The 21,337-nt window shown below is 39.7% G+C and overlaps 1 protein-coding gene across 3 annotated transcripts in view; it reads right to left on the bottom strand.

Annotated features, from left to right (window-relative positions):
* Positions 1-2,451: 2,451 nt before the first annotated feature.
* The window catches only part of LOC146376683 (spermatid perinuclear RNA-binding protein-like), a 95,664-nt gene continuing 76,778 nt past the window's right edge, over positions 2,452-21,337 (bottom strand). For 2 of the 3 annotated variants that reach the window (XM_084946611.1, XM_084946613.1), the window contains exons 12-18: positions 17,541-17,749; positions 16,180-16,320; positions 13,992-14,126; positions 12,688-12,828; positions 12,251-12,374; positions 10,992-11,042; positions 2,452-6,364 (exon numbers count right to left, since the gene is read on the bottom strand). In XM_084946611.1, the coding sequence (XP_084802737.1) occupies positions 6,276-6,364; positions 10,992-11,042; positions 12,251-12,374; positions 12,688-12,828; positions 13,992-14,126; positions 16,180-16,320; positions 17,541-17,749 (890 nt within the window). In that variant the 3' untranslated portion in view covers positions 2,452-6,275. Of the gene's footprint in view, positions 6,365-9,061; positions 10,892-10,991; positions 11,043-12,250; positions 12,375-12,687; positions 12,829-13,991; positions 14,127-16,179; positions 16,321-17,540; positions 17,750-21,337 lie in introns of those variants that run through there. The other variant, XM_084946612.1, reaches the window with a different exon arrangement.

Raw genomic sequence — 21,337 nt, 5'->3', positions numbered from 1 at the left:
CTAAAGGCGTCGTTCATGATATCACTCTCATGTCCAAAGCCAAAAGTAAATCTTCAAAGTTAAACTTAGACCTTAAAATTAATTCTGAATTAAATTATAAACTGAAAAATGAAATAAAAAACATCATTTTAATAATTCTTCATCTTTTGGATACATAATGCTGATAAATCATCTGCACAAGAAGGAAAAATGTTGTACATGTTTTACATTCTACCAGAGACATTCAACACAACAATCTGGATATTACAATGAATGCCACTGTATCCACAGTGGCATTCATTGTAATATAATCCGTCAGAACATTGTTTCATCCCTTCTGCAGTTACACTGTAGAGAATTTCCACATCTAATAATCAGATCAAGTTTGCATTCTTGTTTTGTTTTTTATGGTTTGGATGTTCCTGAGTTGAATATTGCTTGAGACAGTTGTGCTTCCAGTCACCAGAAATGTAATATGATCTGCTGCTGCTTTGAGAAATGTTTCATTCTTTTAAATCAAACTGTTCTGATGCTGTAACTTATTTTTTTAAAAATGTCTCTCAGTTGTTTTTCCCACCAAATTTGCTAAATTGTCTTGAAGAGTTTTTTTTGCCCCAGAAACTGGTTAATTTAAGCATATTTTAGGTACCTCTTGACGTTAGCTAGTCACTGTTCTATTAACATCTGTAGCCCTGTGTGCCTCCATACATAGTTTCTGGTATACAGCTAAAACATGGTAATGAAATGTCTATACGATAATGAGTATTTATAACCTAGGGACGCAACAAGTAGTCTGAGTCGAAATGAATTTAACAGATGACCTCACATCTGACCAATATCCAATCCAAATACAGAGTCCACTTGCGATCAGCTGTGAGCTGCTACACTTCTTGGAAAGCTGATGTGTGTTGTAAGCACGAGTGATAACATTTCATTTACGCTTTTGTCTTTTGTTAGATATTTATTTGTTACATTTTATTTTACTCACATCTCGAGTCAAGCCTGATGATGCCATAGAAATGATTTCCCAGCCCTTGTTTCATTTAAACACTGGTAACAGAGTGGTGCTGCTATTGACAAACACCTGAAGGTGTCATACTGGAAACGTGAACTGGAAAATGTTGGATTGTTGCATCCTTGCTACAATCATTTAGAACTGGAGCAGCTTCAGAGTGCTACTTTGCGCTTGACTGCTGCTCACATTGGTTTTAATGAGGAGCGCGGTGGCTCAGTGATTAGCACAGATGCTGCTGGCTTCAAACATGTGTTGGGTCTTTCTGTGCAGTTTGCATGTTTTACTAGATTAATGCTCCCTGTATCGGCCTAAGAAACTCACTCTTCACTTCCCGGTTAAATAAAAGTTAAAAAAAAAACCTGTAACTGAAGAACAATGGAAACTGTATTTCATCTGTGCTTATCAAAGTAAAGCTAACAACCTACAGCAAATCACTGACATTGATTTATTTGTTTTTTTTTCTTCTTCTTTTTCATTGGCTGGCACGCTAAATAAAAAGAATTTAATGCACACTACCAATGCAGCAAATGTCTGGCACAATTTTGATGGTGATGCCATTGGTAACATGCAAATTTAAATAAATATAAATAAATATATATATATATATATATATATAAATATATATATATAAATATAAATATAAATATATTAGGGGTTCAATATCAATACTCGTATTGATATTGAACCGTTTGATACAGTGCTTTCGGTTCGGTACGCATATGTATGGAACAATACAAAATTTTTAATCTATTTTATCAACTTTTCTTCTGACGATGCTGTCTGTGTTGAGAGCTCAGTGGATCTGCGTTCGACTACTCCGCCTAGGCTACACTGTTGAGCACAGATCCACTGAGCGCAGCACAAGCTAGCAAGACAGAAGCTAAGCTCGTTGCAACATGGCAAATTGAACCTCCCCCACCCTCATTCAGATCTGGCCTTTGGAACTATTTTGGTCTTCATGTGAAGTATGACCCTGATGGTATGCGCGTCATGGACAAAAGTAAAACAGTATGTCGAATGTGCCACGCAATGCTCAATTACATGGTGGGAACTAGTGCGTTAGCGCAGTTAGCTCGTTAACATGTTGACACCGTCCAGCCCCAAGCACGGGGCGATCCGCGTTAGCTTGTTAACGGAGATTTTCCGTGTTGTCGCGTTAACGTCATTTCAGATTAACGCTGACAGCACTAGTGGGAACACAATGAATATGACTGCACATTTACGCCGACATCATCCTAGTGCAATGACAAGTGGAAGCAGACAAAAACAACAAGCAGGCATGCTACAAACTTTACCCGAGTCATTTAGACAGCCGTTAGCACATGATTCTCCTTATGGGGACCTGATATGTTTAATATGCTGCTGAGAATGTAGCCCAGAAGAAGCGTATAGTATAGCTTTTATTTTTGGAAAGAGCCATTTCTCTGTAATAAACTCTCTTTTCCAAATATGAGTGATTCCTCGATCAGATAGATTTATTATTTTATCCCTTTGTTGTTTCAGCAACATTAAATTTAAAAACTGTACGTTTGAGTTAAAATATATATTTATAATTTTAATAAATGACAAATTAAAAAAGCATGAACATTTTTTTGTATCGAAAAAATATCGAACCGTGACACCAAAGTATCGAACCGAACTATGAATTTTGTGTATCGTTGCACCCCATTAATATGTATACTGTGATAAATATCAGAATATTATAATTATATTAGAATTTTGAATTGGCACTGTTAACAAGCTTGTGGACCTTTTCTTTCAGGAAAATCTACAAACGTTTGAAACCAGTGGTTCCCAAAATTTTCACCTAATGCCGGGCTCACACTGTGCGATTTTTTTTTTTCAGTCGCGCGATTCAGCTCCTGCTCAAACTGTACGATTGACTCGCAGGGGTTAGAAGTTCGTAGGTCACGATGCAGGTCTCACACTATACGGCCCGATGCTCTGATGCGACCTGAATGCTCACACTGTGCGTCCATAAAATGAAGGTTATAACAGAAATTCTGTCGCTCGCTCTCCCTCTCTGTCTTTCACTCACACAGACACGCACACCACCGCCATCAACTTTGCTAAATTGCTAATGAAAAACACTGATCAGGCAGCAGTGTCTATCCAACTATTTTCACGGTTGTTGTGGTCGTGATAATTTTGTGAGGCCACATCGAAAAGGCTCGGATGAGCTTTCCAAAGTTCTACAAGTGCCTCCATCGCTTGTGTCCAGATCACATGCTGCACTGCCGTGATGCGCCGTCTTTTTCGCTGACATTTGTGTTTGCGCGTGCACAGTGTGAGAAACTGCGGTGACACCCTCACGACGGTCGCGAGGATTTCAAACAGGTTTGAAATCCTCCCGACCAAGCGATTGATGATCGGGAGCTGGTCGTGAGGTGTTAATCGCTTCTCGTTACCCCACGTATACTACACGATGCACGACGCACGATGAAGGCCAAAATCGGGCCGATCGCCAAAACGGTCGCACGACTCAAAAATCGGCTCAAAATGGGCCAAAAATCGCACAGTGTAAGCCTGGCATAAGACTGAGACGTGTTTAGAGTGCGTTTGGGGTGCAGTGCTTTCTTCATTTAGGTCATTTTTGTTTGAATTGCAGTTTGGAAGGCAGATATAGATTTAAAAATGACTTGAAATGCTTTTATTCACATGGCATGCTCATGTTTTACCTCCAATACTCTAATGCTCTTTGGCATACAAACTCCACAAGCAAGCAGGATTTAATGAGGCTTTAATCTGTGCCTCCTCGTCTTCCCTGTCCTCCTCGCTGTGACCCTGAATCAATCTCAGTACTCCAAGCTGAGGGATGTCTCACTTCCTAAAATGCATCAAGAGGACAGAGGAGAGAGGACAGGCTGAGGCACAGGAAGAAGCTGTGATTAAGGATGCACAGACATATCCTTGGAGATGTTTTTACCTTCACTATAAAAGAAGCATGGCACATAGCTGGACTATGAAGAACATGGAGAGAGGAGAACTCATCTTTTTATTCATATGTTGTGTCAGTTATGTAAGAGGATCAAACATTCAGCCTTTGTGTGTGAGATTTTTTGAAAAAAAGGTATGATATCCTGTCACATTGCATCATATTATGAATTTAATTCACAACATGATGCAATGCCCTAAATATAAAACATGTCACGAGCACAGTTACATCTGAGGTCATAAATTCGGCAGTAGATGGGTTGTAGTTGTTGTCGTTTCCATTCATCGCCTCCCCCGCTTGAATCGCTGGTGGGAGGGACGTGGGGAGAGAAGTCGATGATGTGCAATCTGGGAAAATTAGAAAGAGGGATGGAAACGGTCGCTTTTCTCTAGTCATATGCGACCAACAGGAATCTTCTAGCAATAGGAATCTCCAAAAAGGACTCACATCTACAGAAAGCCCTCATTTAGGCCGAGGTGTTTGCTGGTCTGTAATTTATAAATCGAAGCTTGTGTTTGTGTACGTCTTCTTTATTTGTTGCTTCTTTGTATGTAAAGAACGAAGTGGTCCGTTCCAAAACCTGAAATTTGGATGGGTTCTGGATGTCCAGGTTGATGACCCGTAGATTGTCCTTATTGATCCAAAGATGTATTTTTATGTGGACATCCTTTTGTACGCCTCATCCAGGTTCCAAGATTCCTATTGGTGGAATATCCTTCACACCAGGTTGTGTGTATATGTTAGTCCCCATAGGGAAATTACTCCTCTGCATTTAACCCATTCACCCAGTGCAGCGCCTGGGCAGCTATGTGCTTTGCAATGGAACTTTGCTATTGTTTTAGTAAACAAAGACTCTTATTAGTGGAAGTAGCAAAGAGGTACTATTTCCTGATGAAGGCTTGTTGCCAAAACACAAAGAATTTTCATTGAACATGACCACGCCATGAGAATAACAGGCATCTTTGATGTACTTCAGAACGAGAGTCCCTTGGAGTGTTTTGATTTTTAAGCTGAGACTTTATTTTAGCGCTGTCAGCGTTAATCTTGTTAAAATGATGTCAACGCCATAACCACATTAACACAGTTATGGCGCTAACATCTCCGTTAGCGAGTTAGTGCGGATCGCTCCGTGCTTGGGGCTGCACGGCGCTAACGCGCTAACCACGCTAACACATTAACGCCGTGAAGCCCCACGCACAGTGCGATCCACGCTAACTTGCTAACGGAGATTTGCCGCGTTAATGCGGTTAAGGCGTTAACGCCATTTTAACGAGATTAACGCTGAGAGCACTACTTTATTTACTTGGGGTTATATTTGAATGAATGCAGATGGTACGTATATAGATAGATGTAGATGGTATACAAAAGGGAGTTCTTCCTTACCACTGTTTCCAAGTGTTTCTCATAGTCGATTATCTGTCTGTTGCCGTTTTATCTCTAATATTATACAAAGTATAAGCCACTGTTGTTGTGAATAGACACTATGTGAATTAAATTTAATCCAGTTTAAGGATTTAATAATGTTGATTTAGAATAAACTTCTTTAAACTGCCTATTTAAAAACTTGCCATGTGACCTCTTATGGGTCCTTATCCCATATATTGGGAACCACTGATTGAACCATACCAGCAGAGATGGAAAACATGAAGACAATCAGATTGGAAAATTACTACTTAATCTACTATATGCAATAATGTTAAATTTGGGATTATATAGAATCAACATAGCAATACAGCATTATAGACAATTTGTAAAATGTAAGTTTCAATATTTATAGATATCATATCTGAGAGTGCTTTAAATACAAACCTACTTAAGTCACTAGTGTATTTACATTCAGATTATAAATGTTGGGTTTTACATATTCAAATCTATTAACATGTTTATATATATTTATATATATATTTAAAACACACACATCCATATGTACAGATAGTAAATGTCATATTTACAGTAGGTCACACTGTTGTGAATGTGCTGATGGCCTGTTTGAGTTCAGCAGCTGGACTGGAAATAGCGCTTCGAGTCGAGCTGCTTTGGGACACGCTGAGATTCCCGAAGGCAGCAGGGGTATTGCTTCGTGTTTTATTGACATTTTCTGAGACAGAAAAAAGTGAGTCTCGACCGTAGCCTCCTGTTCCCCAAAAACCAGACCTGGACCTGTTAGAGCGTTGCCCGGGGCGTTTCCTTCTCCTATATTGCTTTCAATATTGCTGCTGTTGAAGGAGAAGCCTGGGAGAGCTGTGCCGCTGTAATCCAGGGGCGCTGACAGTGTTTAATAAGGGTGAGGGATTCAACGGGAGGTTGGAGTTTGTTGCTGTGTCTTTCCTCTGTGGACTGGAAGGGTCAGAAAAGATCCTGAGGGCCCAGGTGGATGATTATAGGTGTGGCTATGGTCTGCGGCTGGTAATAGGCACTGTCGATGTACAGGCCGCCTGCAGAGAGGAGACAGGCAGGGTTAACATGATTAGGAAATAATCATTATCAGCTAATGGAAGGCTTTTTTTCTGAGAGTAGATAAACATAAATCCACTGAGAATAAGTCCATACCAAAAGCTGCTGTTCTGAAGCAGATCTCAGCCTATATCCAATCTGAAAATTACTGCCATCTTGTGGCCACAGTTGGTTACTGTCTCTGAAAGCTAGCTTGCCTACCAGCCACTGAATTTGTCATATCAAGGGTTATGGTCCACCCTCTGTCAGCAAAAGCTGGAGCTTTGTGGATCACCATTTTGCTAGTCGAGCTGTTCCTGCCCTTAGGCGGTATAAAAGACGAACACAGCTACTAGGATGTCACCCAATGGTTAATGAGGTCTCTATGACGCCTCGAGCAGAGTGTTTTTACCATTTTCATCTTAGTGTAGCTAGTTAGCCAATGAGCATACCTAGGATAATCCTCCTTCACAACTGTAGTAATGTACTTTCTCACAAAACAAGAGAGTTGCCTCTTTTTTTGCAGCCAGAGCAGTCGCCCCCTGCTGGCCATTAAAAAGAATACAGGCACTTCCAGGCTGGCTTCATTTTTTTAGACGTTGAAGTTACCTCCATGTTTTATAAACATATGTTACCGTCTGATTCTGCAGATTTGTGTGGAGACACAGGTAGCTGTAGCATGATGGTCATGAAGAGGGGACCGTCAAAACAGGAAGTTTATCCAGCAGTATTTTTAAATTAGAACGTAAGAGGTTGTCTTGGTTGACCAGAGTTTAACGAGTTTCCAAACAGAAAGTCGCAAGAGAGACGCTTTCAGCACAGAAAACAGAGGCAGCACAAAATTCGGAAATGTTGTGTTTTAGTCGACTTTAATTTGTATCATTGATGTGTTAAACAGTTGAACTGCTCATTAACACAGAGGATAAATTGGGGAGCTGCACTGAGGCATAGTATAAGAGAAACGAAGCTTATTTAGACCTGTGAATAATGCAGGGCTTTACTTTATGCTAGTAAAGTCAAAGTATGAATAAAAGTCTTAATATGTTGTAGGTGGCGATAAGGTTTTCTTCCTGATTCAGTGTAAGCAGTGAACCTAACTGCACTTTTTTCTATACTGTAGTTGATCAAGGATACGGGCTTGGAGATCAACTGTATGAGTGAGGAAATGAATGTGAGACAGTTGCTTCAGCCTGAGCAGGTTCACGGTGGAGCCCTCAGGGAGTTTGTCGTAGAAACTTACCCAGAATGTGAGCTCTCCTTCAGGAGCAGAAAACCCAGAGTTTCCTTCATCACAAGTTTATCAAACTAAACTCACTTACTGGAACAAGCCCCAGGGGATTAAAACTCATCGAGTGCAACAGTTTTGGTTTTTAAATGGTGTTAATGCAGTTCATTAAAACTCCACCTTTAAGATATTTTCTTCTCTCTGCAGTCAGTTTAACAAAAACAAACAAACAAACAAAACATCCAGTGTCATCAATTTAACCTGTAACGTGAGCACAGCAGGACACGGATCCCTAACATTCAGGGTGCTGCTGTTTTTAGAGGAAGCTTTATTGGCTCTCAGGATTGTTAAAGGCCAGAAGAATTAAGTAGATTCAATGCATGCATGATTGGATGCAAGCCCTTTAAACAGGGAAACCTAGAGATAAATAGAGAAACCTATTAAAACCTTGCACTTGGTGACCGCGATGTAAAGTCAGGCAGAAAGAGCATTAGAGATTACTGCAGACATGGCTTTACTAGCATTGTTTAGAAATCTAATTTAATTATTTTTAAGACTTGTGCACATTAGAGCAGGATAACAGGTATTAAAGCTATTGCTATATTAACAGTTAATTAACTAACAACTGTTCTGTATGTACTGCAAGGACTAAAACCTTCACGCCTCTGACACAAAGCCTTAAATAATGAATTTTAGAAGCTTCAAATGAATAATTATCTTGAGATTCTTCACTTAGCCAATGTCAAAGATAATAAGGCTTCTTTTCTGAAGGCACCGGGTGAACTTTATCTTCAAATTATGAGAAGGTTTTGAGTTGATAAATACTGCAGAAAGACAGATTTCATATTTTTTTAAAAAATCTGTTTGGCCTTGAAAGTTTAAAATATGATGCTAACAAAAGCCAGAGCTATGAAAATTGGATGTAACAATTATGATAAACTTGAGGTCATGTTTAAGGGTTTCTTAGATGGAATAGGTGAGTATGTTTTGAATTTCTATTACCCAAGTCAGGACAAAGTTTCTTCAGGTCATATTTGCCTGACTGTGGATGTTCAATACATTACAATTATTTCTTACCCACGTTTTGACATATAAGATTCCAGTAGCAGTTGGGGTCGACCCTGCCACTAGTTGCTAGAAACTGGGTGGTTGTTGACTGCCGCTAGGTGAGACTGATCACAAAGACGTTGCTTCAATAAAGACGGGATCTGATGCAGCACTGTAAACCTCTCTGTGACCAGTATCACCCACGGACTGTCAGCACCCTCCAGTTCGCCTGTCGGTTGTGGTGTCCAGGGGCTTTGTAGCAATACCATACATTGGTTGATGGGATGAATATCCATCGGCATGGGAAAAACTAAATGTTTCACATATTTGGCAAGAAAGCCTGTCCTGTAACAGAGTAATTAGTGTGACTAATACAATATACTAATTAGAAATTTCAGCATGCAACAAACTGGGGACCACAAGTTAATCAGTTGTTGACAAAAATATTAATTTATTTAAAAAGAATATTACCTACAAACATAAAACAGCTCTCTGAGAAGAAATTATTTGAACTCAACACAAAATGGCTCATACTCAACAGTAAGTGTAAACTCGGACACTCGATATCCAAACGAAAGGAAAATATTTCTCAGTGCAACCGAATATTGTAAACCTGTCTTTTTTTCCTCTCTAACAGAAACAAAACATCTGCAGAAAACACAAAACAACATTCACATATATGAATGATTGTTAAAGGAATACATAGCCTTTTGACAAAGAAGCTCTGATCACTTTCACCTCCAGGACATGCTTTAATTTAACAAAGTATGTTTATAATTATTCATTTCCCTACAACGACTGATTTTTTTTACTCTATTATGGACGCCGAATTATTGTATGTTTAGTGTGGTGTTGGCTCTTTTGGTTCTTTACAATCACGGTATAGCTCCATATTGTTGGTATTTAGTAGTTACTTAGATTTGAAAGGTCTTTGGTTCCCTCCAGATTTATTTTTAGTTTCCACATTGAATATTTGATACTCTTTTTTTTCAAAATATATATAAAAAATGTAATAAAAAAAAATCAGCAATTTTAGTTTGCTACTTTGTAGTCACTTTATACCTGGTCTTAATTTAGTTCCCTCGAGTAGTTAAACCTATTAAATCAAATAGAATATGGTAAACTTTAGGGAAATTAAATAAATAAATAAATAATTTAACTAGATGACATTTTATTGAATATTTCCATCGTATACTTTGTCATCTGTGTTTCTTTTGCTAAAAGTTAGTTTTAGTGAGCCATTTCATCATCCGTATGTAGTTGTTGCTAATTTAGTTCCCTAAAAATCTGAATTTATGTATTTAGTTTTAAGTAACCTACCTGCTAGTATATTACATTAGTTTTGTAGATACTTAATACTTAGTTAAATGTATTTTTAGATCCCTTCTAAACATTTAATGTATTTATTTACATATTTACTGCATCGTATTTTCAGTAGTCTCACTTCAGCTCCTTGTAATGCTCATGTCATATTTAATTCTCTGCAGTAGCCATCTTCAGTACATTTTAGATCGAAGGGAACAAAATAAGAGCCTCTAAATATATCACTATCCTGTTAATTTAATCCTACAGGGAATGTTTGGATCATTAAAATAATTTAGGAACACTGTAGGATGATGTATTAGAACCAGTTGCTTTTTTCCCCACTGCATAAACTCTCACCGATAATCATGTAGTCGTCCTATACAGAAATTCCCACAATAGGAAACTCAACCATGGTCATTAATTATTGTTTATTGCGCCTCATAATACTAATGACATTTAAGTGGATAATATATTTTTGTTTAGTAAGTTTTAAGAAAAACAAACTACACTGTATTATTGTGTTCTCTGCTGGATGTATTACCCAGCAGGACATGTAGGGCTGTTTAATTTGTCATATTTACCTCACCAGTCTTCCATACTCTGCTCATTAAATGCTGAACTTTTGATTGCGTAATGATTTAATGATACAGAGCTTTTTTGTCAAACTCTGTGTTCACATGGATAGTAATGACATGACTGTGAAACTGTTTTAGCCCAGAGGATGAATGCTGTACAAAAATCCCACTGCCTGATTTGATGCTTAAAGGTTTGTAGACTGCAGGGTTGGGTTTGTGTCGTGAATACACAGCCAAAGTCAGGATATTCCTTTAACAAGTGACTTCCTGTGAAGTGGGTGAGGGAGAGTCCTAATAGGGGTAGAGGTGGGTGACGGGGTATGCTGTGGGAACTCTGATGACTGGGACAACTACTGAGGGCATTCTGGAGGGAAAACCTGAGGAAGAGTGAAAGAAAGAAAAAGAAACTCAAATGTTGGGGTGATGGAATAGATTAAATGGATGGATTAAGGATCGAAAGTGAAACTGGGAAATTACCGTAAGCAGGGAGGGCGCCTGCAGGGCTGTAACCATAAGGAGCACCAAAACCTGCGGGGGGATAAAATAAATCAAATGTTATCATTAAATAGCACCTATATATACACACCTGTATCACCCACAGCTTTTGTAATCTATTATCATCATCTCAGCAATAGTTTTCACCTACATCTATGTTGAATTATATTAAAAACTGTTGTGCTTCCAGCCCTTTTTCCCTTGTAGATTGTCTGCTCAGCTGCCATTTTATTATGAACCTCGCCAGAAAATTTGTTAATCTGAGCAGCTTTGTACAGCACTGGGGGGCAATTCAATGTTGCACTCAATTAATGTAGCACTATCAATCTGCTACAGCTTTAATTGCGAGGCGCAGATGGAACACGAGTGTGTATTTACCAGTGAGAGAGCACCGAATTATGGCTAAAGTTACTCTCAAATGGGGAAAAAAAAGATCTAATCTACTGTAATTGGTGGACACAAGGGTCATGTCAGTTCATCAAAAAAAAAAAAAAAAAAAAAATCCTACCAGGCCATGATGAATTTGCCTGAAAGAAATCTTGGGAAAGACATGTCTTAATATGAATTATACAAAATTTTGGGTCCAGGCTGTCATTAGTTTTCTCCAATAACTAAATCAGGGTGAGGTGTTGTTAAGCATTTTAAGCAGCAATTTCTTGACAGGTCATTTTAAAATTCCATTATCTAGAAAACTACTTGAGATAGGTCCTTCAAATTTATTCTGGGTAAATATTTGGTGCTAATCTGGTCCATTCTCTTGGACCTGGACACTGGATAGTGTAGTGGTAAGACTACACACCTTTGGAGCAGGAGTCACGAGTTCAATTCCCACCCGGTATCTAGTAAGGGTCCTGGCTAGACCCCCCGTGCTTAAAACCAAGCCCTGGAATGGCGTGGCTATGTCTGCAGCTCGGACGCAAGAATTTCACTACATGTTGTACCCTGTATAACTGTGTATGTGGCAAATAAAGGTTGTTTGTTTTGGATGCTTAAAGAGTTTTGTAGGGGACTGATTTTATTTCCAGATTCTTATACGGAAGGCTAACAGCAAGAGGAAGCTAATTAAAACACTTTACACTCTGGTGTAAATCCTGAACACTGAATCAAAGATCATTCAGTATAACGCAGGTTTGTACAGCTTAATAACAGTCAGTCAAATGAAGGAGTATTGATTTATTAATTTTCCCCTTGGTATATGTAACGGACATGTTAAACAATGATGTGACTGCTGTGTGACTCACCTGGTGGGATGTATCCATGTGCGGGTGGGGTGCTGATGTAGGGAGCTCTGGGGATAATGGGGACCCGCGGAGGTCTGGCAGCAAGGGCTGGGAGGGTGAGGACCGAAGCCACGGGTCGCTTTGGCTGCACAAAAAATAGACCACAGTAAGAACAATACATGTTTTCTTTCACTGGGAATTTATCAACATTTTACTCATATCCTGATCTAACTGCTAAAAGGAAAAAGACTGATTTAAGTTTAAAACTCTCTGATTTGTCTCATCTGTCAATATCTGGTTTCCAGTGTGGGCAGTTTCCTGTTATTTCAACTCTATTTATACCTTTAATTCCCTGTGAAGCGTGGCATTATTCCCAGACATTGACACCAATTCACACACAAACACAATGCAGGACGTTAATTTGAAAGTCATTCTGAGAACCTTAATGTTTTACTCACTGGAGGGTTTGGCCGTTTCTTCTTGTTGGTCGTAGATTTAGAGCCGGAGAACAGGCTGTTCAGAGCGGCGAGAGCAGCGCTGGCTTTGGCTACTTTCTTGTTGGGACCCGTTCCCCGAAAAACCTGCTTGTCTACCTCAACCTGTTATCGCACACAGAGATGAGAGCTCATATTAACAGTGTTCCTCCTGCTAAAGACTGAAGTCTGAACAAAAAAACCACTTGGATTTGTGTACAAGATCGACTCAACAATAACTTTATTAATAAGAACAAAACGCTGTTCCCCGATGGTTAGAGAAAAAGTTTATGTTCGAAAGAAAGAAGAAAAACAAAATGCTTGAATTTGAGCGGGCTGCCTCGATTCCCATCATGTAAAAATATAAAACACATTCTGAACAAACACAACATGGCTTCAGTACAGCTGCAGTACTTAGATTAAAAATATCTGATTCTCATTGAATTTGCATTTCTTTATTTTGTTGCTAGCAAACATACAGTGCAGTAAACTGTTTATCCAACTTTTAAATTGCAATATTAGAATTTTATTTAAAACAATTAACTCCTGCTTCCTTAAATCCCCTTTTAAAGCATGTTAGCATGATTAAGCCTGATGTCTGTAGACTGTAAAAGCAGTTAAGGCCCTGTTTTTTAAGATAAATGAATTTTCTTAAAATTTAAAAAACAAATTTACATATTAAATTTACATTTTTCTGTTATATTTACATATAATAGAAACATACAGATTTTCATTATCAATGTTACAATAAATCTAATAAATTATGCCACGCTATTATAGATTATGCCAACCAGCTTAATCTATAAAAAGTCAAAAACAACCTTCTTTTCCTGAAGCACCACTTTGAAAAAGCTCTTCTTTTGTTTTAGTAATGACTTAATCGACAAGGGAGAAACTGGAAATTAAAGTAACTGCTATGTAACTAATTCAGTCCCACACCTGTCGTTAACATCTTCTCTGGAGCACCTTTGTTTCTTAATAAGACATCTCCATATGCAGCTCTTTTGTTGTTAATGCCAAAGGAAATCATCGCCACATAAAGAAACACAGAGCTTCTTGCATAAAGCACTGCAACAACATATAGCCTTAAAAAGCAAGCAGAAAACAAACTACAGCAGCGATTTTACAGGGACTAAAATAGTTTCATGTTCGGCTGCGTTTGCTGGCATTTAAAGCTGTTTTCATATACAGGAAGCTCTGAACATAAAACGCATTCTGTCGTTCATCTGCTCCTAATAAGAGAAGACATCGGAGACAGAGCGGAGCAGTGAGTGTGTTTGTTTTCCTACCTCTATGATGAAGCGTTTGTCGTAGCTGCTGCCGCTCTCTGATATCAGCTCGTATTTGAGGCCGCGGCGTTTCTCATTCAGCTCCATCACCGGGTTCTTACCTCCCACCGTCAGGATCGGTCCAGGAGCTCTAGACTGCAGACGCATGCAGAGAGAGAGAATCAGCTGCAGGCTTTACATCCGGTTTATCCCCCCGAATGTGCTCAAGAGCTCATGTTTCCTCAAAGTAAGACAAGCTATCTAAGCAGCCCGATCACATCAGGTATACCTCCTACATGCTGGAAGAGTGAGAAAGAACAAGCTGCTGATATTCAGTATTTGCTGCACAGCTTACAGATACAAATGCCTATTACAGCTAATTAGAAAATGTAGTCTTTTTGTTTTTCATCTTTTCTTTACTTTACTAAGCTGCTTCTTTTCTGTTTTCTTTATACAGTGAGATATTTTGCCCCTGTCATAATGTATTCTGATCTACTTAACCTATTTTTTTAAAAGACTCTGTAACAAAATCATTTCCCAACTTTTGAGATAAATAAGGTATTAAAGTATCCAAGGAGCTTAGAAAGAAAAGCGACTGGACTTCTTTAAGTTCCTTGAAGATGTTTCACTCTCTTATCCAATAAGTTCTCAGAGCAGTTGGTGGAGAGTCCCAGGTATTTAAGCCCTAGTGGGAGTTGTGCTGTGAAAGAGACGCAACAAATGCAACAACAGGTGTATGTCCCACAAATATGAATGAAAAATCAGGTTCTACCAGTCTCAGAAATAACCTCCACATCTGGTTTGGGATCTATGAGGAAACTTGTGTGTAAGAATATTATTTTACTGTATTTCATTTTCTTTTAAATTGTATATTTTTTTTAATGTTATTAGATTAGACTGAAATGGATGAATGAAGAAATGTTTACTGGAAATAGTTTCGGTGATTTGCAGTATAACATGTCTGAATGGTCAAACTGACTAAACTGTTATCCATTTATTTTATATTTTCAAAACTCAACTTTAAGTTTTTATATTTGAATGAATGAGGAGGTTTACAATGAAAGCTATCAAAAGAATGAAATTCAATTAACTTTTATTTATATGGCGCCAGACTCCCAGCAGCTGACGGCTGACCTCTGACCGAGAGCAGCAATTTTAAATGGCTGTATCTGTCATTTTTAAAAAATGATTGTAAACCTATCGAGATTAATATTTCACACACAACACCTACAAGCAAGGTCGTCTGCTCTTTATAAAACATGGGCATAACCATTGTGAGGTCGCCAAACGTTTTTGAAGTCCCAAGATGAGTGTTTTCACCATCGCCATTGTCAGTGGTTTGACGCCAGACGTGACGAGCGAGGGGGCGGCTCTGTGATGAAGTCTCACTCTCATTGAGTGTGCAAGTATGTAAACCTACTGTACACACACACACACACACACACACACACGTATTTACAAGTAAAAAGGAGACACAACCTCAACAACCAAGGGACTGCAGGGGACAAACGGAGCTACAGATATAAGAATTAATAAGATAGATGATTAAGCAAAACTTGCTTTCACGTTGCTCATGTTATTGATACCTGATGACATGTTTCTGTTTTGCTGACCTCAGGGTAATCCCTAACATTAGTTAAGTGTGGTTGTGAAACCAAAACTCTCCCCACACTCTGCTGGAGGTCTCTTCCTGTTAAAAGGGAGTTTTTCCCTCCCCCAGTCACCAATTGCCCCATATAGGTGATCCTCTTTCTAAAATTGTCGGAGGTTTACTTTATGATGAAAGCATCTTGAGGTGATTGCTGCTGTGAATTGGTGCCATATGAATAAAACAGAAATGAATTTTGGTGGTGATTTTAAGAGAGGCATTGAGGTATCCGGGAGTGAGTAGAAACATGACGGCCTTTTGGATTTTTAGAAAATTTGTCCTTCACATAGAAATCAGTCTTCAGGCTCTCAGAGGCAACAGAGTCGGGGAAGGTTACATTTTTGTTCACATAATGACAGGAAAAAAAACTAGTAATACATGAAAAGAAAGTTGCACAGAACATGTTTAAATCCAAGGTTTCCAGTCTTTGTAATCAGGACGACCGAAAAGCTGCAGAAGAATTTTTATTGTGTTGAATCTCTAATGAACCTCATAGATGTGTTGTAATCAGGAAGAACTTTTCACAAAAGGCCACAGTCTGTGTGTGTGTGTGTTCCTCACCTCCTGTGTGTCTGTGATGGAGGTGGAGCTGGAGCTGGTGGACATCCTGTCGTTCTTCCCTTCGCCATCTGACTTCTCGTCGGCACTCAGCGAGTCCACGTCTCCATCGCTGCCGAGCACGTAGCCCAAAGCCTGCAGCGCCTGAGGACGACAGCAGCGAAACCAAAAACAGCCAGAGGACGTTCATTTAAATTTCATCACCGCACGACTTCCTGCTGCATTCAACACGACAGTCATCGGATTACAAAAGTAGCGGATAAACTTTTTGTGACGTCCTGACAGCCGCAAATGGGAGATGAGTCACGCTTTCACATCCATCATTTGTCACTGAGCTGTCCTTGAGCAAGGCACTCAAACCCCAGCTGCTGCAGTGAGGCTGCAAAGCGAACAACAAGAACAGAAAGACTGGCTGTGCTGAGAGTGTGAAAGTGCAACTGAATGAATAAATATGTGTGAAAAAGACTAAGTGTGAGCAGTCAAACTTCTAGTTCAATAAAAGATTTGTCACAAAAAGAACATTGTGTGTTCTCGTATCGATTTAGAAGAAAACTTCAGCTGCTGTTTCTTTGTCCAACTTAATGTTCAGCTTTTAAACACCCGAGTACAAAATTATTGACAAACCAAACTAACAGGCAGACACAGGACTGGAGGCTAAAGTGGTGTTGTTAACCCTCTGAACCCCTTTTTACTTGCTTCACTTACAGATGTCATAATTTTAAAAGTAGAGAAAGCAACTTGATACCTGTGCTGATATTAAAGTGAACCTATTCTGCTTTTCCTTTATTTTTTTTTACGTCTTTTGCTTTTAGTGGAGTCTCTGCAACTAATGACAAACCGGATTTCCTTTGTTCTCATGATTTCTCTTGTTCCTTTTAGTCTTAGAAGACTAAAACAGTTTTCAGCAGTTTGAAAACTCTTATATGTCTATTAGAATTTGAAATTAGAGCCTAAAAGAACTGCAGGACAGTTCAAATCCACTTTGAGTGATGTTTCCTGTTTGTTTTGTTTTTTAATCTTTCTAAGTGTTTATGGAGCTAGCGCTGTGGAATCCCAAGTCCCCATAAATCAATCAGTCTATCTATATATGATAACCCAGTTAACCCAGTATCTAAAGGAATAGGCTCTAGCCCATCGTGACCCTGAGCAGAATTAAATGGTAGTGATGTTCATCATTTTAGTTTGTCTCAATCTGAAGCTTTCAAACATTAAGCACAAATCATACTCTGGATTTTGAGGTGTTTACATGTCCCAAAGAAGACATTTGCTAACCGATGACTATCAGACAACCCATCTAAGGTTCATTAAAATACAACCCCCAGACTTCTGTGACTTTTATGCAGCTCTTTGAACTGTGTTGGTACCTTGAGAGCTACTTGGAGCTTGGCGGTTCTCTTGGAGTTCCCTGTGGCCTGGTATGTGGTTCCCTGGATTTCCACGGACATGGTGAAGACTGGAGCGTGCACTGGGCCAGATTGGGACATCAGGCGGTACTGAAGGCCCGGGTGGATCTGGTTCAGACGCATCAGAGCATTCATGGGATGGTTTGGATCGGTCATCCTCCAGTCCAGCACTTAAAGAGGAGAGATGCACATGTTATTAATGAAACGGAGACCTCATGACTCCACAAGCAGGAAGTGAGAGAAGCCATTTCACTGGCCCAGCTTCTTTCCTATTAGCAGCTAGCTGATGGGACTAGAATGACACCGTCCGGGTGTTACACCACTGACACTTCAGCCAGCGGCACTTCACACCTACACAGTGACGAGAGATGAGCTGCCTCCCCGGAGTCCTGAGCAGTAATATCTCACTGATGAATTGGAAATGAAACCTCACTCCTGGTGACATCCATTACAAAACAAGTGCTGAGTGTCGCCAAATAATAAGCATTTTTCCCAGATTTTAGTCCAACTCTGTCAACTGTGCTATGAGGCTACAAAAGATTTGACTTTGTAAACAAATAAGATCTATAAAGGACAGAACTGAAGTCAAATGACATTTGTCAGCTGTCAAACTTTTAATATTAATATAGAAATGGGAACAACATCATAGTCTGAAATCAAGGAACTGACGAATGCTCATTACATAAACGTGTGCACAATATAATGGAGACAGATCCCTGTACGTGGACATATCCAGTCAGTTCTATTTATTAATCTATGAATTTAATAAAAAATAAACTGTTCAAACAACCTGCACAGTTTCATAGAGAGGTGATAACAGATGTCACCAAGTGGAAACATCCGGGGCAGAAAAATGAAATCAATTTCCAAAAAGTGCAGTTCCTGTAAGGGCCACCTGAGCCTGGCTTCAAAACGGAGTCAATCCCCACAGACTTGTATGTTAAAATGAACAACTTTAAAACAGAGATGAACTTGCGGGTATTAAAACAAACAAACAACCATTTTGGCCTCTGTGGATAGTGTCCACTCTTCCTTGAGTTATACTGGTAAGGCTAGAAGTTATGGCTCCTCTGACTGACAGATGCTGTTCCTCTAATGACCACTTGGGGCTCGTCACAAAAGCGAGTAAATCCACATAGAAACATTCTGTTACCTGTTTAGATTTTTTTTTATTCTTGTCATCTGAGTTTTAATTTGTAGTTTTATAAAAAAAAACCAAAAAAACCAAAAAAACATGCTTTAGAGCTTCAAGGCTACAGCTGTCACCACCTGTACCATTATTACAGGTATTCAAATCTAACGCAGGGTTAATGGACTGGGCAAAGTTGAAGAGGGAGAGGGCCGGCAGAAACGTTCATGTGTAATTTCAGATTCTTGAGAAACACTACAGAGTTATCGATGATGCTGAGGTGATCATTTATTTGCATATGGCCACCCACAGATTTCAGCTTTTGTGTAACAGGTGTCACAGCGGGGACACTTGAGGCTTGTGAAGTGTGCAGCCGCCTGGTTCTGCAGCCACTGTGTGTAATTTACTGAGAGGTTCTGACAGGCACTTTAGACTTGAGTGCGGCTTCTATGAATATGGATGCAGACGAGGTGTAAGAAAACGAATGTGGAGGTGCTGGTGGACAGGTGCCGGAAGGAAGACAGGGGGAGGTGTTAAAGCACTGTAACTGTGTGTGCAAAACCCAACATGCGCGTGTCTGTGTGTGTGTGTGTGTGTGTGTGTGTGTGTGTGTGTGTGGTGGGAGGTGGTGAGATAATTGCGTGGCAACAGCCAGCAGTATTAATCCTCCTCTATCTCTGCCTCCGTCACCTCCTTTGAACTGGAAGCAGATGAGGGTTGCCGGAGACGACGGTCCCAGCGAGGGCCAATTTAATTACTGTGACACTGACAGACAAGACTCTGAGAGCGAGGGGGAGGAGGAGTGAAGAGGCCGAAGGCTGCAGCCATCAGTGCCAAGACCGTTTAAGTTTACGGCTGCAGCTAATTATTATTTTCACTGTCAGCTAATCTGCTGATTTTTATTTTTTTAATTTTTTTTTTTGCAATTATTGGATTAAACTGTCTATAAAATACCAGAAAAGGCAGCCAGACATCTTTAAATGTCTTGTTTAACGAGCAGTCCATGGCTAAAAATATCCATTTGAATATCTGTACAAAACAGGTGTCAAACTCATGGCCAAACACAGCCCTCTGTATGCTTTAATCCACTTTGAACATCCCTTTTTGGTTAACACAATTTGGTCCACCTAAGCTCAGCTGTGGTCTGCACAGGAACACAACAAACCAAACAAAGGGATTCAGCTTCCCAGCACCCGAGCTTACAAACACAAACTGGCAAAAAAAAAAAGAAAAAAAAAAAAGACTGGTGCAGAGGGCAGGCGGTTTAAAGAAAGATGGGAGACTGAGAAGCGTGTGTGAAGGGAGGCCTGCGTTTCCACCACGACACAGGCTCTGTATTCAAACAACATTTCAACTCCACGCACCAGCAGAGATGTAGAGCCACGGAGGAGGAGACGCGAGGCAGAAAGCTGCTGAGCTGAAGAGGCAACTAAAGCAAAACATGTTTTTTCTCAAAGTGAGATTTCTTCACTGCAGAGGGGAGAGCTGAGCGAGAGATTTTCAGGGAAACTGTAAAGTTTATTTGCAAATTTTCATTTTTATTTGTTACTTGTAGTTAATTTTATGCAACACTAGACTGTGTACAGCACAGTACATGATCAAAGATTTTTTTCTTTTGTTGCTGAGACCGGGATATAAAGAACAGAACTAAAGTAGTGCATTAGGAGAGAAACCTATATGATCTGAAAGTGAAAGCTGATGTGATGCACTTGAATACACCATAGAAGCTAAAACCATTCAGTGTCTGAACACAGGTGATGTGATCTGTGTGTATCAGGTGACCTGTGCACGTGGATTTTATGGTCTGAACCAAGAGAAAGTTAAAATCCTTTGAGACATCAGTGGCTAAGTAAAAATTATTATTAAAAAATTGACATAAATCATCAATATTTCATTGTATTTGAGTGAACTAGAGCAGCGGTCCCCAACCCCTGGGCCTCGGACCGGTACCGGGCCGTGAGTCGTTTGGTACCGGGCGGCGAGAGTTGAGGCTCAGGTGTGAAATGTGTGGTTTTCAGGGTTTTTATCGGTTTTCAGCGTTATTTTGTTATCGTTTTTATCGTTAACTCGGTTTTCCTGGGTCTTTTCACGTGTGTTATGAATAAATCTTCTTTTTTTGGTACCGGTACTAGTTTTATTTTGTTGTATTTACCCGCGACACCTTAAAGGCCAGTCCGTGGCGCAAAGAAGGTTGGGGACCGCTGAACTAGAGGAAAAATGTCTCATTAGCAGAAAAATCAGTGAGAAGTTGTGTTTTGAGTGAAACTTTGTGTAATATGTCAACAGAGCAGCACAGCAGGGGGGCCACACAACACTGTAAATCATGTCCTAACAGCACCATATGAAGTTATGTCAGCCAAGAAATATGACAAGATGCCATACTTAAAAAATTAGCCTGATAAACACACTGTCACAACAGAAGACGCCGCCTGTGTAAGTGCTGTCCAAACAGCTGCCACAAAACCCTCTGTGAGGAGGGAGCGTTCAGAAGGCTAATAAAAATCTGGGTGGTTTGACATTGTTCTGGTGTTCAGGACTAAAATCTGATATTAAACCACTGTCACATAGACCTCTGTCAACCTGAGCTGATTGATTCCTAGAACTCTCTGAAGCTGAATGTCTTTTAAGC

The sequence above is a fragment of the Perissodus microlepis genome, chromosome 12 (genome assembly GCF_051167445.1).
Source record: "Perissodus microlepis isolate ML-2025 ecotype Zambia chromosome 12, ASM5116744v1, whole genome shotgun sequence".
In the NCBI taxonomy this organism is placed as follows: domain Eukaryota; kingdom Metazoa; phylum Chordata; class Actinopteri; order Cichliformes; family Cichlidae; genus Perissodus; species Perissodus microlepis.
This window is presented reverse-complemented; position numbering and strand designations above follow the sequence as displayed.